The 12532-nt window shown below is 38.6% G+C and overlaps 1 protein-coding gene across 2 annotated transcripts in view; it reads right to left on the reverse strand.

Moving 5' to 3' along the window:
- Positions 1-12532, reverse strand: part of FAF1 (Fas associated factor 1) — a 175551-nt gene that overhangs the window by 6070 nt on the left and 156949 nt on the right. For both annotated transcript variants that reach the window (XM_074598544.1, XM_074598545.1), the window contains one exon: positions 9498-9713. In XM_074598544.1, the coding sequence (XP_074454645.1) occupies positions 9498-9713 (216 nt within the window). The remainder of the gene's footprint in view (positions 1-9497; positions 9714-12532) is intronic.

Here is a 12532-nt window from a genome sequence, read left to right on the forward strand (position 1 = left end):
CAAATTTAGATAGTGAGGAGGGTGCCAGAGGAAGGACACAGTGTTCAGGCATTGAGAGAGTATAACTCAAGCGACAGCAAAGTTACCAATATTCAGGCTCACAGGATTCTGGGGAATAACGTCCATGTGCATTCAGAGTTTTCATCTTCAGGCAAACTACCTCCTATGCAAACTTCAACCCTCCCCTCTCCAGGGAAAGCTTTCTACCCACGTGACCAGAGGGTGGTAACAGGACCGTATTTCTATCAGTGGGAGATCCTGCCACGGGGCTACGAAATTTGTCACTTTCACTGAAATAGGCTGAAGTTGGTAAGACAGTACCTTCCTTCCAGCTCTGGATACGCTTTCACGGGACCTTACGCTTTGCCGCCCTGGAGCCAAGGTTTCATCTTTTAATGTAAAGAGCTTCGTTATGTAACTGATGTTGTTTTGGCGAGCAGGAAATTTATTATTTTAACAGGTATTTGTTTAAATGACTTCTGTGGTGATTATTTCAACTAAGCACTGGCCAGTTGGTTTGAAGTACTTCTGCAGCACTTTGAAGTTTGAATAATTTCAGATGCGCAAAACCAAAAGACAGTAACGTTAACTCTTGTAATTCTCCTGCAAGAGTGTAGTAGCTACTTATACTTTATTCTCAATAAATTCCTTGGGTTTTTTAATGACCCAGTAATGAAAACTAATATTAGTTTAAACATCTGAATACATTTTTGTAGCAAAGTCTTTTTTCCTGCTACAACAATGTTTGTATTATTTCTATCTTCGCTTTTGCTGACCTGTCTGTTCCATTACACATTCACATCCTGAAGAGCTGTACTTTTACCATTTCAAAGGTGTGGTTCCTCACCCTCCCTAACTCTGCGGGGAAAAGATAAATACAAAAAAAAAATGGCTTAATGCCCAGGAAGGTCATTTAAAAGCAAAGAATCGAATACACAATTATTATGACACTTACACAAGCAGTAAATATCACACCCTTCACCTTTCTCTACATCCTCGGCCAAGGATCTGATTCCTGAGTAGCACAGCCTCTATACCACTTACACACGCATGAATACATTTCATGAATCTAACGGACAAAGAGTTCTTTTACTCTCTTTCCTAATCCTCCTAAAGTATAAATGCAATAGAAAGTGCTTAAAGGCACACCTGGTAAAGTACCAGATCTGTTTAAAATACTATATTTTCAGAATGACACACAAACAAATACAGTGAATCCTTTCTACCTATTGAAATATCTACGGGTTATGCGGATAATATGCTCAATTTGAGCAATCAAAAAAAGTAGGGTTACTTTATAGAAATATATGCAATTAGATCTGGTTTAGTTGAATAAACTTGGAGATAATTAACATCTGAATTGAAGCAAGCCGTCACAAATAAGGAAAAATATGTCATAGTAAGAGACTTCTACTCTAAGTACAAAACTTCAATCCAGATGTGTCATGCTCTTATTATCTTATTTCTCTGAAGAGATTTACCCAAAACAGTATTTGAGATTAAGCATGTTTTAAAAATACATTTACTAAGCGAAGTAACATGTTGATAAAACATAAAATTGGGATGTTATATCTACTTTGAGCACACTTTCCAGCTCCTTAGAAAAGCCGTGCTGCGCTCTGAGATACCTGAGATGCCACCAGTCTTTACATACTGTGAGTTTTCGTTGACTTAATGTAATTTATATCAGAAAATAATTTGCTGCATAGATTTTAATCAGTGAAGGCTTATAAACCTGACTTGCATTACCCGACTTTTTAGACAGTAAATTAAGATAGCAACTGTGTTCTCCTTTGTTTTATAAAATACTGCATAATGGCAGGAGAGCGTAATAAGGATAAGCCCAAACCCAGGTTGCTATATTTGTATAGTGACACCTGGACTATCTGGTGCTTTGTAAAACTCCAACATTACAAATTTTCATGTGGAATCATAAATTCCATTTTTTGAATTGGGAAAAATACCTCATGTTTGTGGAACAAAGCTTAAGAAACCACAAACACTCATCAGTCTTGCACCAAATCCCAGGTGTCAATTATGTTTTAAAAAAATATCACATTTTTACCCAAATCCTATGACTTTTTAACAGTGGGTTGTAGAAGAAATGTATAGAGTTTATCTACCTTCCAATAAAAAACGTTAGGAAACGCTGTGTACAGCAGTTCCACTCAGGTAGCTCTGAGGTAGTTCTGTGCTTCTTTTTAGCCCAAGATCAGAAATTGTGTTTAGTGATCAATACCAAAATACGGCCAAAATACATCCAGTTATTAACATGACTGAGTACCTGTTTTGTATTTATTTCTAAGAATTAATCTTGCTGAAAAATCACTTCAAAGAGGCTGCATCTTCCTCTAGCCTTTCAAACAGCTCATTTTCAATGACAAAATAACAAATACGCTCTTTCATTTTGGCAGGGGAAGTGAAAACACAGAAGTATTTCAATTAATTAGAGCCTCTTTCAATAATATGACTTTTGTTGGTGTGGTATTGTTGGCATTCAAGTATTACACGAGTTACCTTATCCACTGACAGCACGAAGCCGAAGTTAGTGTCAGTCAGAGGAGCGCTCTGCAGGTACTGGACGAGACGGTGCTGGTCTCCACCGTGCCAACAACCCCAAGACTGGAAGACTTCAGGTTTTGAGGGAAGAGGAAGGTGCTGTAAACCTCTCCTCAGATTTTTCTGCTTTCCTCCCTTCCTTCTTTCTTGTTTGAAATCTTTGATCTATTCAGGAATTCTTTATGTGGAAAGAGAGTAGCTGACAGAATACTCAGGAATGTGTCTTTTCCTGACAAAGGACCTGTGGGCAGAAGAGCTCCATCTCCTGCTCCTTCACACTATTTACTTTCCGTTTTCTTGCGAGTAGAGATAAGGTTTAAGTCCTGGCATTTACAGATCAGAGCATATGTCTGTTAAGCATCTTTTCCGCTGTGCCAAGGAGAAAAACAGTCCATTACTTGTGGGCACTGCTGCCAGAGTGCTTATATCGAACTAACAATTACGTATTTAATTATTTTAAAATGTGCTAGCTACAGAGAAGAAAGCTCATGCCCCAGAAATACTATAACTTTCACTGTAGGTATTGATGAAGAGCTGAAAGGAAGCAAACAGTCAAATCTTCTGGAAGTTTGAAAACCTGTAAATACATTTAGCGCTCCAAATGAATGGCAAGAACTTTGCTTTGCATACGTCCCCAAGGGAACGGATGGGAACACAGTCGCTCACAGGAGAATGACCCAGGATTGGATTCATGTGCACTTAATTACAACTGCATGGAAAAACAATCCAAAAGGATTTTTATCACAAGTTGAAAGGATTAAGATGTTCAGATACCACAATGATATCTACAGTATAACATTGTGATTGGTAGGTAGGTAAATAGAATAAAAAGCGCGCCTAAGACTGCTTTGGTGATTAAGTCTGATGTATTACTTACGCAATTACCAAAACAGCAGGAGATCATTAAATTTTCTGGTAAGCAGACACAGCATTCTTAGTATCATACTATTACAAAGGCTCTTTATTGGTATTTTATCATTACATTTACTTTCTACGAGGGGAAAAAATCCACACAAAATTGACATTAAGCATAAATTCTGGGGAAAGCGTACGAAATATCTTAAGCCCAGTTTACGCTGGATAATGCCATACGCAACAGCAAAGCTCTGCAGCTTAAATAAGGCATCTTCCTGTGAACAATAACGTGCCTCCCCTGAAATAAATGTTTTGTAAAATGGGGCAGTGCTGAATAAAAGAACACTTTTGGTCAGAGGGATGTGCTTGGGTGGAATATATTAATCACATGGTTGGCATTAGTCATTGGGTTAACTAATGAGGATGACTCAACTGAGAGTTCACACACCGCATTGAGTATTCAGTGTTGTGGTGAATGCTTGCTTACTTTAGTGAGTCTTAAGTAAAAGAGCTCATCTGAAATGCACACCTATTTCCTGAAATTGGTTAAATATTCCCCGTATTCAAATAGAGCTGTTGGAAGAGATCAGAAACTATATTGACCTACAGAATGTAATTCTATTTCTTTTTAGAATAAGCTTACATCTACAAGATGAGGAAGACATTCCATCTCCGTTCAGTAACTTGATATATGAAGGGCTTTAATCTTTCTCTTTGGATATCATAGTTACTTATGCAAAGACACCAGGTCTGAAAAGACAGATCAAGTCTCTCTTTCTTGGAAGAAAACATTATGAAAAATCCTTCTGTAATACTTGCAGAATTTTTCGCTGCCTATATGGAAATTGTATTTCCACAAAAGTAAACATTACATTTCAAGAAGCAAAATCTACTCTGTGTTCTCTAAAGTACTGCCATTGACTTCAGCAGGGCAAGAATATCACCTACTCCCTTGGTAGGTGCTGACTGAAATAATCATAGAAGGGTTTGGGTTGGAAGGGACCTTAAAGATCATCTAGTTCCAACCCCCCTGCCCTGGGCAGGGACACCTCCCACCAGACCAGGTTATGTGATACTATTCTTTGTGAGCAACAATCATGTCAAAAGCAATAAAACCTAAGGGTTGCAAATGCTTCAGCCTTCTGGCTGCAACGATACGTGGTCCGTTGCTCTTGCACTCAAGGTTCATCAGTCCAGTTGTTCTACTCTTACAAGTCATCAGGAAGAACGATCAGAAATGCTTCTCAAAGAGGCATGGGAATATGCTAGTCTGGTATGGCCAATTTGCTTAAGCAACTCTCAGTGTCTTAACTAAACTAAACATAACTGCTTGAATAAATAAAAAAACAATGTATCGTGAAAAGAGAGGAAAGACAAGGGCAGGTAGTATTGACTTAAGGACGGTTGTAAATGACAAAAGGAGGGACGTCTACCTTCGGAGGTGGTTGTGGCCTTGTGTAAACTAGATCAGAGCTGGTTAACACATGCCACCATCAGATCTATACGGACCTGAAAAATTTTAAATTATGTGAATTAAAACAGATGATAATACTACTTTATGTAGCAGGAAATATAAATATCAGTGACTGAAATGACTGGAAAAATTGCATGGATCACATGTTAAATTTTCCCTGAAATTACAAAACCACTGTCAATTTTTTTTAACATATCAGAAAAATATTTCGTTAATCTGAAACCCTCCTTTGCCAGAAGGAATATGCAGAATATTTGCAGAATAATCCTTACAAAGAATGGCTTCTGTGAGCTGATACACCAAATTGCCAAACTGCCTGGCATAGCAATATATGGATCCACGCGCTAACGTTACATTTCCGAGAAAATCAGAGGACATTACCTGCTCAGATGACGACGTGTGCTGAGTGCTGCAGCTAAACTTACTGTCCTGTGGCGTTATTTTCACCACTGTGGGTATCAAAGAGGATTACTCCTGCCAGAGCACAGGAGTGAATGATCACATTTGGCTTTGGAGGAATATCTTACTCTGCACTCCCATATAATATTAAGAATTATCCGGCCCTAAATTTACTGAAATCCTGATCGTACCTAATTTAAACTGACATGCAATTTGAGTTAAATTTATTTTCTACCCTTTCAGTGGAGACAGATTTTTTGTTTCTGTTTATTTAAACTGCTGTTGAAATTGGTTAATTAAAAGGATTTAAAAAATCTTAATACTCTAAACAGACCAAGCCGGTTCTGAATTATTAAGCAACATTTTAGATGCATTTAAATAACCTTAAGTGACTTAACTGCCACCTGATCCTAAGCTGTGGATCAGAAAAATAAAATGTGAAATACTGTAGAAGTCTTGGCTTACCAGGGCTTCCAGATACAGTAAATAAAGAGCTTAAGTCTCTAATACCGTGTCTGCAAAAGGCATACTCTCAAATACATAACTAAGGCTTCACCTTAAGGAAAAACAGGCAGAAGAAATTGTAGATTGCAAGTTCGATTTTTCAGAAGAAACTAATAAATTCAGTCTTTCAAAAAAGAGAGCATGCCAGGACCTCTCCTTCTGATGGATACCATAAAACATTCACAAACGTATCATTAACCCCAGCAGGGTGGCGGATGCCCCCTTTGGGTAAGGTTGTTCTGGACATTCCTCCTACCTAGTTTCAGGTAGACCTGAAACTTCATCTCCTTGCCTGAAGCGTGGCGAAATGCCCAGTCTGTAAGATGTTAGAGAGTTTTAGGAAGACTTCTGCAGATCTCCACCACAGAAGGATGCGAGGAACTGATCATCCAGGAATTCTGCAGGGAGAAGGTGTATCTTGCAGCTGGCAGACTGAGGGGACTACTGAACTTAGTGTTTGGGAAGACTTTTAAGGAAAAGGGACTATTTCTAGAAGAAATAGTGAATGAGAAGGCTGACTGAGCATACTGATACGCTTAGGGTAAAGCTCTTTTTGTTATAGTTAAGTGCATTTTGAAGATGTGAGCAATTCTTGGAAGAAAAGGAACTATAATTCTAAAATCAGCACTTACATTTAAATAGGGCACGCATTCGCTTCCATAAAGTCTTTGCAGGTGCATTTAAGAATAATGCAAAGAACTTCTAGTACAGCTTTTCACTCTTTCGATGTGCTTGCCAAACGGTTCCAAAGCCAGAGGTACAAGTTACCCGCTGACCCAGGTTCACCCGCGCGACACACACTTGTCGGTATGGTTTGCAGTGCTGCCTTGTTTAAGGTATTGGGAGAGGAGGTGGTTAATATCTAATTTCAGCGCTAGTAGAAAGAACGAACAACACAGTCGGTGACAAAGACCCAATAACAAGTCACCGCATGTGCTTAACTGCTTTGGAATGTCACTGCTGCTTTAAAATCTACAAGTCGTGTCTGGAAAAGGTTAATCTGTGTATTTACTCATGTGTAGAAGTTTGTATTTACAGTAGGGTTATGATACCAACTTTAAGTTAGCTAAGGATATCTGTGTAAGCAACTGGAACATAGAACTAAGAACTAATGAATTTTTATTTACCAAAGTAGTAAAAATACTCCAACAACACTGTATCAGGACCGATGGCTTTGAAAAGCAGGTAAAAATGCTCTAACAAGTTTATTACAAGAAAATGCTGATTTGGTTGATGATAGTCCCCTTGTTTCAATAATTCAGAAACACTTTTGGGGGTGCGTATGTTATCGTAATAGAGATTAGGACAGAAGTAAAACATACTAACTTGAGAAGACATGTTTTCATCTTATTGCAGCAAAAACTGCGGCAAAGTAATTCTGGTACTTTCCAACATATTTTTTCAAAAACGTTATGTATAGTTCAAATACAAACAGACATTTTACAAGCTATTGTTTTCTGGAGCACAAGCATCCTAAGTGCTCTGTTCTTGTGCAGATTTCAAGGGATGTTTGTGATATATATCATATAGCAGAAAGGTCTTGACAACATACAGCGTATTTTTAAGACTATAGACCACAAAGCCTAAGGCAATGACTATATACTTTTACTGTACTTCCAAGGCATTCATCGATGACCTTTTTATTTTATTTTTTTAAAATCTGTGTATGGAGTTGCACATTTCCAACTTTCCAAACCTGAGGAACATGGCAGATGTCATTTATAGTTCTCGATGGTTAGCAAACCCCTGGGGATTATTTTTTGTCTGTTGTAGCTCTGGTGGTCACAATGGCAACCGGATTCATACACAGCCACTGAGTCAATCGGCATGAATCATTTATGTGACTCCTCATACATGGCATTATTAGGTTGGAATCACAGAAAAAAAGATGACAGGGTCTTTGCTTCCCACGCAACAGACCAACAGCTCCGTGTCCTGCCATTAAATTTTCCTTTCTTTGCCTCAGCGTTTTCTCCCCGGCAGTTTCACAATCGTGCTGAAAATACCAGCCTGTTCTAATTTAGTGGCCTTTTCTTTTCTGCTCTTTTTTTTTTTATTTGTCTTATGTGAGTCATCTGATCAATTTTTAAGTTTGTTACAGAGGACTAAAATTAATTATGATGATGACGTGATCGAGTGCAGAAACAGCCAGTCTAAAGTGCAAAACAAATGTAAAAAGTTAGAGTAATATACTTGTAGGTTTTTTTATATTAAATATGCACTAAGACATAAATATGGCACAGGTAGGGAGGTATGACTTGCAGAGTATTTAAAATACACAAAAACATTGTTTAGGCTGTAAAAGATTGTTTTTCCTCTGTTAAGTAAACTGACCGATCAGTAATCCTGGAAACTTAGATGACTTCTAGTCTTTGGTTCCACTGGAAATGATATTACATGCTTAAGGGGTGAAGTTAATTAGTGACTAATGAGATTCCTTAAATGCTGCTTTTCAGTCTGACTGATTAGGATTCTCCATGTAAGACAAGGTGGAAGAAAAGCTGTAAGCACTACAGTCCTGTTCACCAAGATACACTAAAAATTGGTCAGAAATCACAGCCACTCTCAAGTCACATCCACTCTTGCTAAGGACATTGTTTTCTTCCCCTTTGGAGTACTTACAAATCAGATGATAAAGCAAGAGGTAGCTGTTACGAAACAGTACTGTAAACTCACCAATCAGAGCCTTATTCCTAGCGAACTTCCTCCAGGGGCAGTGATGGGAAACACAACGGAAAAGCAACCCAAGTTACTGAGCAACTTTGACGAAACGTGGCTTAACCCTTGCAGCAATGCCCCCAGCAAACGAAGGCCAGCGCTGCCCCCGCTCGCAAGCAGCACTGAGGCACTACGGCCAAAACCCTGCTGCGCGTCACCCATCACTGCTTGGCTCTGCACTGTCATCCCCGTAGTGCCCGTCACCTTCGCCTTTTATGCAGGGCCCCAGGGAATTGCTGCACAGTTGGACCCACTGATTTTTACCTTTGCTGTAACGAAGGCTAGATAAGAAATTAAAGTTAATTTGTAATACAGCAGAAAATATACAGGTATATTTTCAAAGAAACATAGGAACCAGCACATAAATATCTGTTGATAAATCAACAGAATTTAGTTGGCTGTTGTAAGCAGTAAGCGATATTGATTTTGAAAATCAGTCACAGCGGGTACATTATTGGAATTTCGAGGTAGGAGATATAAATGATTATTTTCTGGTATTACGTAACAGGTGGATGAATAATTTATTAGACTGTACTGATTAGCTCATAACTGTACACTATCTGACACTGAGCCTTCCTCGCTCATAACATAAAATTGCATCAAAACAGCAAAACCAGAAAGATCAGAAGTACCAGCCTGAACAGACCTAAACAGTGCACTAATATCAATGCAGCTTCCTTCAAAACAGGACGCGAGCGATACTGGCTCTGCATATTTGGGCAGTTTTCATTGAATATGGTCCACAACTTGCTTGTTTCAGAAACAGAGGATTTTTTATAATGTCAGTGGAAACGGGTGTCGCAACACAATTTTGAAGTAACATACGATAGCATTGGTAGGTAGCACCTGGCTTGCTTACAGCCACAGAGCTTGGCAGCGCTGGCATATTCAGGCATATCTTTTACCTCCCCTGCTATAACATACTGGTCAGCTGACATACAAGAATAAGAAGTAGTGGTATTTATTTCTGAAAGGTATATTTACTCACATCTCTCCTCGGAAAGGTGCCCAGCAGCTTGTACTCCTCCCAAGGATATCCCTTGGAAGCTACAAAATCAAAGACAACCTGCAGCTTGCTGCTGGCCAGGAAACGTCGCTCAAAGAACTCTCCGCTGGGTGTCCGAATACGCAGTTTACTGACGGACTCGGTGCTCTCCTCTTTCGGTTCGGGAGGCAAAGATTGCTCAAGAGAGAGCCTGATAGCCTGAGGAAGCAAAAATAACCATTTAGGTTGCAAGGCCAGCAACAGAAGAAAAGGACAGAAAGCTTTTTCTTTCTTCTACAACTTTGAGATGTGCAGAGCGCTCCAGAGCCATAGCTGTGCTTTATATCTCAATGACAAAATAATTTTTATTCATTCCTTAATAACAGCCCACCAGACAAGTAATTAAAATAAATCCTTCTTTATAACACATATTATTAGGTCTACAGTTAATGCACGATGGGGATAAGTAATTTAATCATTTGGCAGAAAGCCTTGGAAAAAATTTGAATGAGAGAATAATTGTCAAGTGGCCAATTGCTTCCTTAAAGGGTATAAATTAAAAGGCAGTAAAAGTATTTCTTTAAATGCACTTATCAAATTGCCTTCCTCTTACACTCAGTAATTGACCATTTGCAGCAAAGACCAGACCTTTAGTGGCAGTTCAGAGTAAAAAGAAATATATGCAGGAGATTTACTATAAACATACTAAAATACTATTAAAAGACATAATTAAAAACATCATGAAAGTACATTAGATACATAGAGTACATATAAAGTAGGAATGGTCAAAGAAGAAAAGTGGGAGGACAGAAATGGGAGCTTTAAGATTTAAAGCGAGCAATCATTATTACTACTGTTTGCGGGAAGATGGTTCCAAGCACAGGTGTGCACATTTTCTGCAACAACTTGCAGGAAATCAGCCCCAAAACTACAATGACATTACACACCTGAAAACGTGTGTGATTGTCTTCCTGCTAACGCTGCGCGTGCTGCCGACGTCAAGAGTTTAAGGGCAGGAGCCAAGTCTGTGTTCTCTGTCCTCTGCCTCCGGGAAATACCGTAACACTAACACTTTGATCTGAAGTTTGTTTGTTTGTTTTTTTTTAAATTGATGCCTAATATTAGACTGCTGAATGAGATGGGCTTTATTTTCGAGGGTATTGAGCGCTGCCGGTACTCATGGACAGGCACTCGTTAAAAATTAGCTCATGCTTAGAAAGCAGCTTTGTTACAGTGTCACCTCACTTAAGGCAGCAGGTAATGAGAATGTCAATGAACGGAAGACGCAGCATTATCACACTGCCTCCCCCAAAAGGCAGTTTTCCGAACTGAAGAGGCAGTGGGGCTCGGATTTACCCAGATTTTCAAGGAACTTTCAAAGACACACAGTTGCTATTTGTGCCTTTGAAAACCTCCCCAAGGTCGTTTAGTACCAGAAACTGATGGAGGATGAGTACATCGAAGAGAAAGGACTGGGCAGGAGCAAGATTACGAAGGCTTTTAAATAGTCTACTTCTTACACACGAACCTCTGAGCAAATTATATCTCAGTATAAATATTTATACATAGAACTTGAGTTCATTTTCGCTCATCTACTATGAGATTATATTTTAAATAGATTCTATTTTAATTTTCTCTCTCTTCATCCTCAACCACCTGCTTACTATCTTTCTGTTTTGACATTTCCCCACACAGTATAACAACAGATGCTACATTATTTACTGAACCCAATCAATTATATTATAGAAAAATAAACAACAGTAGCTCATTAGAGCTCTCTTCTTTGTGCAAAGAGTGCGTCGCTCCCCAAAGTAACTAGTCTCCAAGGCTTCAACGTAAAATGGCAATTTACAGTGGATATTCTGTACCAGCAAACCAAGTCAGAAAACAATGATGTGATGGATCACATTAATAACTCTTGGACCTGAACAAGCAATTTCAGTTTGTTGATAAAAAGATGTTCAGTCTGTGAATAGCTCAATAGTCAGATTTTAAATAGACGAACTGAACATAAAGCCACCTCTGTAAGCAAACACTGTTGCAGAACAATTCAGTATAAGTAATCCGTATACTTGAAAATGGGGAGTGTTAGTAAACACTATTGTTAAAATCCCTTTTGTTCTACTAAGCAAACAGATCCTATTATTTTCATTACTGCACTCTACATTAAAACAGGGAAGCCCAGGTATATTTTGATAACGTGGACCAATCTCGCAGCCTTTGCTTAAGAAAACGATTTCCAAAAGGCCAAGGTATCAGAAAAGGTTCAGGAGCAGATGTAATAAAGCAGAATGAATTATTGTTTCTATGCATGCAAAATTACCTAAAAAAAAAGAAAAACATACTTCTTGCTTGAATCTGAGCCTGATTGCTCTGCTACTGCTACAGTACCGATTTAGTGCAATTACTGTTAACCTCACAGAACTGCTGTCTTACAATTATTCTTGACACAATTCTCACAGTCCAGTTTTGTGCGTTGCTCCTTCAGTTGTGTCTGAGCTTCCATTCTGCCCTCACGTTAACAACAGGAGCTAAATAAGTCATCAGGTACTGCAGGGTAAGAAAGAAGAAGTGGACTGCATCCTTCCCAAACCACTGAATACTACTGTTTGGACTGAATTTAGTATTTACAATGCAGTACTGTTTAAAAGATTCTTGAATGCTTAAATGGTTCGGGTTTTTTAATGCAATTACCTTGGTGAAAAAATATATATGCAAATGCATTGCTCATACAGTTTGTTTATTGGGTTTATCTCCGGGAATAATAAATGTGTTCATAGCCAACTTTTTTGCACTTCCATAATGCAATTTTTTCATACATCAGCAAAGTACACAAGACTGAAATGTCAAGTATACATTTAAGTCACACGTCGGGGGGGAATAAGCAAGGCTGTCATTTATCAGGATTCCATGAGTTCCAAGGACTTTAACTAAGTGCAGAATTAAATGAGAATATAATTCCAAATTTCAGAGCTCCATAATCCGTAAGAGTCAAAGCAAAGTTGTTACATTAAATCCACCAAAAAATACTGGAACTC

Source organism: Larus michahellis, chromosome 8 (genome assembly GCF_964199755.1).
Source record: "Larus michahellis chromosome 8, bLarMic1.1, whole genome shotgun sequence".
NCBI lineage: Eukaryota > Metazoa > Chordata > Aves > Charadriiformes > Laridae > Larus > Larus michahellis.